This window comes from Phaethon lepturus, unplaced genomic scaffold, assembly GCF_000687285.1.
Source record: "Phaethon lepturus isolate BGI_N335 unplaced genomic scaffold, ASM68728v1 scaffold7812, whole genome shotgun sequence".
NCBI lineage: Eukaryota > Metazoa > Chordata > Aves > Phaethontiformes > Phaethontidae > Phaethon > Phaethon lepturus.
The window spans coordinates 31,245-37,775 of NW_010524125.1; the positions used below are offsets into that span (position 1 = coordinate 31,245).

Below are 6,531 nucleotides of genomic sequence, written 5' to 3' on the forward strand. Positions count from 1 at the left end.
GTGGTCAAACCCTGGAACAGGCTTCCTAGAGAGGTGGTCGATGCCCCAAGCCTGTCAGCATTTAAGAGGCATTTGGACAATGCCCTTAGTAGCATGCTTAACTTTTGGTCAGTCCTGAAGTGGTTGGACTAGATGATCGTTGCAGGTCCCTTCCAACTGAAATTATTTTATTCTGTTCTGTTCTGTTCTGTTCTATTCTATTCTATTCTATTCTATTCTATTCTATTCTAATCTATTCTATTCTATTCTATATGGTGATAACAGGAGAATGGCATCGGGAGGACAGTCAGAGCTGGGTTTCATATGGAGTGATAGCAGGAGAATGGCATTGGGAGGACAGTCAGAGCTGGGTTTCATATGGATGCAGTGCTCTTGTGCTTGGTGGCTCCAAGTTGTTGAGCCAGTGTCCCCTGACTGCTCTGCGGATGCAGTGATAACCTCATGTCCCCGTCCCCACACACCCCTCAGTGTCCTGATGTATTCAGTGGAGGAAGCCGAGGCAGGCGTCACCCGGAGCCTTGGTACTGACACGGCTGCCTTGGACAAGGTGCACATTGTCTTGCCCTGGCATTGCCTCTCCTATTGGCCCGTCCTGACCACTATAGGGACTGGGCATCTTTAAAAGGAGGCCAGCAAGGTCTGAGTCGGGCACATAATCTCTCTGACTCCCACCAAGAGCTGCTGTGGCCACTGCCTCTCTCTGCAGGACCACTGCCTCACAAAGCCTATACGATGTGTAACCGATTCGTGGGAACCTGGAAGCTCATCTCCAGTGAAAATTTTGATGACTATATGAAAGAATTGGGTGAGAAATGTTCTTTGCTTTTTTTTTAAAAAAAAAGTTTGCTTTGGGAATGCGTCATCTTCATCTTATGCTTTGTTCATGGATGGTGCCTTCTTCCTAGCCAGAAAAGCACTTTAATTGCTTTTCTAGCATAATTTAATTTTTTTCCTTCAGTATCTAAAATGGAAAACCAGAAAGGTAGGTGCTGAATTACTGTAATAAATTTGCTTCTGTCTAACTGAACTGACCTGATCTAATTTGGTTTTCTGTAATAAGAAGAATCTATGGAGATGCAGCATTTTTTTATGTTTCTCCTGATTGCACCGTTAAACTTGTGACTTGTGATAATTTACAATATATAATGGAGCTGATGTCTCATGACACTTTAGTTTCAGAGGTCTAAATCCTATGAATGAATCTATCTGTTACTGAAGAATGCCAGGAATGTAATAAATTAGGCATTGTTTTTCATTTTAATGCTGGCTTCATTCCTATATAGCAAGTGCACAGACAGTCAGCTACAGCATTGCTTTTGCTATATAAATGATTCACTGAGACATTGATTCCCTGTATTTGAAATGTTAAACTGTGTAACAAAAGAATTACAGTTAATTAATTAACCAGAGTGAATGTGGGTTGAAAATCCAACTACAGGCATTTTTCTGAAGATCCAAACAGAATTGTTTAGTATAGAATAATTACTGCAAATGGTGTTACACTTTACAGATAACTTTATATCCTTTTATACGGCTCTTTTCATCTGAGCATAGCATAGCATTAACAAAGGCAATAGCTACAGCTATCCCCTTTCTGCTTTTATAAACCAGTGATACATAGTCAGTGGCCTTCATTCTAACTTGCCCCAGACTTCACTACTTGTAGACAATGAAGTGGACTGAAAAGCACTAGGCAATATAAAAGGCTTTTGACGTGGGATCGTCCCTGAAACCCTCTGCAGCTCTTCGCTCTTATACTTCAGCATTTTTTCTATTTCATATTTGTACTTTTCACTGAGGTTTGAATGTAAGGATGCTTAAGGGATGTTAGCAGCAACCTAGCAGTTGCCCAGTCTCCGGAGTGTTTTAATGAACAAACACCAGCATATTGGCAGTTCAGTATCCAGTTTCTTCCATGTAGCTGGTTGACAAAACTGCAGATTCTCAGATTTGTCAGGGTATTTTTTTAAAAAAGGATTTTTGCAAGGTTTTATGAGAAATAGACTTTTCCTTTGAATTTTTCTACCCATTCTATCTACACAAATTCATGCAGATTTGTAACCACCTATGTTTCTTCTTAGCTAAATATACACAAGTGTATACTCATGTATATCTTTAATTTATTATTTCTTGCTGAAGGTGCTCTGTGTTAACTGGGGCTGCCTCAGCCTCTGAAGGCAGTACTTCCACGTTCAAAGAATTAGTGTCTCATCTGAATTGGGCATTACAGTATTCAAGAAGTAACTCTTCCTTATTCTTCCACTGAAGATATATGAAAGGGTATTGAGTTTCTTGCTTGCTAGAATGTAATGATAGTTTTGTTTCTGATTTCTAGGAGTAGGCTTAGCCACCCGGAAACTAGGTGGCCTGGCAAAGCCTGATGTGATCATCAGCATGAAAGGGGACATAGTAACCATCAGAACTGAAAGCACCTTCAAAAATACAACGATCTCTTTCAAACTGGGCCAGCAATTTGATGAAACAACAGCAGATGACCGGAAAGTCAAGGTAAGGGGGCTGATGATCTCTGAGTGACTTTGATGTCCTAGAAGAGCACCAGGAGGAATTTCTCCTACCCTCTTAGAGCACTATGAGTTCAAAGAAACTATTCAAAGAAAGCACTGAAAGAAGAAGTAGTACAGTGCTGAAACTAATGTTACTAAGCGTGTCATTAGCCAAGAATGTAGATCTTGCTGAACATAAAGTGAATTGCTACACTAATCTGAAAAGCTCAGACTACAGTTTGAAACTCTTGGCCTTTGCAGAGTGTCATAACCTTGGAGAAAGGAGCATTGGTGCAAGTGCAGAAGTGGAATGGCAAAGAAACCACGATAAAGAGAAGACTGGTTGATGGGAAAATGGTGGTGGTAAGTTCACACTCCTTGTATGTTGATAAAGGTCAGTTTGCTTCCATCTAAACAGGCTGTCAATTTTGGCTTTCTCTCTGGATTATGAGATAATTTAAGAGGGAGAAAAAGGAAAGCAAGCTTAGGAAACAAGCTGGAAGGAAATAAATATTGTTCTATACAGCAAATTGTCTTTAACGTGACTATACTGGCAGAGCTGACATAAGTTGACAGCATACTTACTGCTCTCAAGATGGCTATTCTTAAAAGAAATTAGATTTTCAAATAGCTGAAACCTGTGAAATGGAAATAAAATTTTGCAAGTTGGGTATTGCTGTCCCTGGACTGGCTCTTTCCTTCTTCCTCTCTTTGGAATAAAGCCTGTGCACCTTAGAAAACTGATTTGACACCTTTTCACACATCTATTTCCACTAAAGCCCATCAATTCACACGCTTCTGTTTGCTTTTTCCGCAAAAAAAGCATGCTGAGCCACACTAAGCAGGTGCTTGAGGTTTATTGCATGACAGCCAGCAGCCCACACCTGCCTGCGTGGTGACCTACAGCAGGACTGGCAGGTCCTCGTCGCTCCTCTGAAACACCCGCGGTGGTGCGGGGAGCACGTCTTTCCCGAGGACGGGCAACAGTGGCTTTCCCTCACCCCCCTCTTCAACCTGCCTTTCTCTAGCAGCCATGTGAAAGCCATGGGTTGGCCAGCCCAGGGTGATAACACATTTTAGGGACTCTCGTTGTAAAGGTCACTACTAAAATTAAGATGTCACTTCTGAATAAAGGAAGATACTTTGTTCATTGAAGTTTTTAAAAGGTGGAGCCAAACTAATATGGGCGACTTGTTTGAAATCGGCAGCATTAATCCTTTACATGCTGGCTTGTTCTGATTGCATTTTTGTTTAAGCTCTCGTACGTTTGAAAGAGTGATTTACTTTCGCATCTCGTCATGGCTGCATTTCCATGTAAATTTTTTCTAATTATTAAACCATCTTCAAAACACAGAGAGGTAGAGTCCCTCTTCCATCAGCATCCTGCCATCTGCCCCTTGCCTAAAACAGGTCTGGGGAGGAGGCCTCATCTTCTGCCGACCGACGAGGTCTTTTTTAATGTCTTGTCACCTCTGTTGCATGCACCTCATGGCTGTGAGTCACCAGGAGCCACTGAAGACCGCTGGGGCAAAAGGGTCAGCAGAAATATTTTGTGACTCACAAGTGCAAAGTTTTTGAGGCCAGAAGCTTGAACTCTGAACTACAGAAGCTACTTCTGTTTCCACAAAAAAATTCTGTGTAAAATTGAAAGTGTTCATGGGCCATGGTATAATAAACTAAGTAGTGCTGGTATTTCTGTCAAGCCAGCAATAATACTAAGGAAGGTAAATTTGGAAGCTGGGCCTAGTTTTGCAACCTATTTGTCGTTATAAGCCACTTAATTAAGTCTAAAGATGTTAAAATAGAAACCACTCCCATTGTAATACAAAAACAGCTTTGCTGTTTGCTCTAAAAATTATGTAAATATGAAAAGATGTAAAATATGACATCTGGATTTTCGCTGACTTCAGCGGTTACTGCAGCAGATACACCTGCTGTCAGAGAAAGATATATATTAATCTTTTCCTTTGTGCCTTAGGAATGTGCCATGAAAGGAGTTGTCTGCACTAGAGTCTATGAAAGAGAGTGAAGAAATTCCCTCTCTGCACCAGACTGGGACTGGCTCTTAAAACTTGGCTTAGTTCAGTGACCAAAACCTCATGCACTGTGCTGCTTTATATTCTTATTTCCTTTTATTGGGAGAATGACTACACTATAATTTGATATTTCAGAGCCATAGTGTAACTAATCCAAAGTATTGTGGTGATCCAATAAAAGCTTTTCAACACATAAAATTGAGTGTTTTTCTCCACATGAATGGTTGATGTTTTCTTTCTTGCATAGTGCCATCTTTTCTGCTGTTCTTGTCTGTATAAATGGTCAGTGTTTCTGAGTAAAATAGTGAAACAGAGCTGATCTGCCTCTAGGAGTAGGTTAACTCTGCTTCCTTGATATATGTAAAAATTTTCATCTCATGGATTCAATATTCCTTTCCTGTAAAAAATTTTATTGCTGAATAGCTCCTATAGGGAAAATCATCTTTACCACCAGGATTTTTGACTTTCAGTACGATTTATTATTTCAGCCTTATAGTTTTACCACATGTTTGTTTCATTCTCATCCCGAAATGTTTATACTTCTTTCAGTACCACTTTTTCTATCCTGGCATTTATTTGGAAGAGAACAGCTACTGGAGGAAAAAATTATCAGAATATATTCCATGTTTTTTTGCCAAACAGTTCTTGAACTGTGAAGTGTGGAGCAGGTGTGAATGAACTACAGAAATCTTAAGGCTAAAGGGCTTCATTTTGGGAAGTGCTCAGAAATCCACTCCATTTCTAGCACAATGTTTAACCATGTGCTTAATGTTAAGCACACACAGGAGATTTCGTTGGGCAGAGTTTGCTACCAACCCTGGCTGAGTAACTAAGCTGTTCATTACTCCCATTACACTTATTCTGTGCTTTTAAGGAAAAAACAGATGAACCAAACCTAGATTTCTGGAAATATATTTAATCAAAAAGCACTGTAGCAGCTTATTAATTTTTGCCTCCATTAACTGCTCTTTAGTTACACCACAGCATTCATGCTGACCACATGAAGTGGAGCATTTCACCCCATGTCATTGCCTCCATGCCATCACGCAGGGCTCTCCCTGTCTTCTCTGTGGGGTTAAAACAACTGTGAGAGACACGTGTGTTTATTTTGGCTTGGTAGAAGCTGCAGTTCTGATGTGAACCTTTGCCTACTGCTTTTACAGTCAAGAACACAAATTCTCAAGGTTAAGAGAGATCCTGAATGTCAGAATCTAAGTTGGTGTCGCCAAGCAGATAGTTTAGAAATGGATATCATATGTGGATGCAAAATGTAAAGGTCACCTTTCTTCTCTACCCATCACTGGAAAAGCTAGAGACTGGGGCCAGCTTTGGACGCACTGTTATGTAGATGCAGACTAACTGGAGGCAGCTGCCAGAAGGCAAACAGGACAAATACTAGAAAGTATGAGTTGTGAGAGAAGGCTGTGAGATTTATGGACAGCAGTTTTAAGGAAGAGTTTATCCTGGTCTGGTGGAAGAGTTTATCCTGGATGGTGGAAGCCACCCGGAGCCTTTCAAGCAGAGCTCATCTCCTCGCTCTGAGCCACAGGCAAAGGCGTAGGTACTGCTGCAAACAAGCTCTGTATTTCTTTTTGCTTTTCCTGCTACAACCTGTAAATTCTTCTCTGAGGTTATATGGGACATAAAATGCCAATTTTCAGCTTTTTATTTCCTTAAGAAAAGGAAATACAATTCATTTTGGTACAAACTGTGGGGTTTTTGCAGCTCTGGAAACAGTAAAAAAAGAAAAAAACAAAGGACTGGTCACCTAGTCCTCATTCATTTGTTTACTGTCTTCTTCTTTTCTGTGACATAACCCACCGCTCTCCTCTTCTCCATGTGGAACTTTTAATTACGTTTATTTTTCCAGAGATTTGGGATTTAAATGATAGCTTTGGCTTTTTAAGTTCCTAACTAAATGCAGATATGTTATTAGGAGTCTAGTATTTGGCACTTTCACTCTATGCAAAGGTCACATAAAAATGTCCTGA

General features: G+C 40.4%; 1 protein-coding gene across 1 annotated transcript; it reads left to right on the top strand.

The window, feature by feature from the left end:
- Positions 1-657: 657 nt before the first annotated feature.
- LOC104617106 (myelin P2 protein) lies at positions 658-4,738 on the top strand. Its single transcript, XM_010282335.1, has 4 exons — positions 658-805; positions 2,336-2,508; positions 2,766-2,867; positions 4,483-4,738. Exons 1-4 carry the CDS (start codon positions 733-735, stop codon positions 4,531-4,533), a joined length of 399 nt encoding a protein of 132 aa, XP_010280637.1. The 5' UTR covers positions 658-732; the 3' UTR covers positions 4,534-4,738.
- The last annotated feature ends 1,793 nt before the right edge of the window (positions 4,739-6,531 follow it).

Coding starts and splice junctions, on each gene's coding strand:
- LOC104617106 (XM_010282335.1), top strand. CDS start 733: ATGTGTAACCGATTCGTGGGAACCTGGAAGCTCATCTCCAGTGAAAAT. Junction 2,509..2,765: donor CAGATGACCGGAAAGTCAAG/GTAAGGGGGCTG, acceptor TGGCCTTTGCAG/AGTGTCATAACCTTGGAGAA. Junction 2,868..4,482: donor TTGATGGGAAAATGGTGGTG/GTAAGTTCACAC, acceptor TTTGTGCCTTAG/GAATGTGCCATGAAAGGAGT.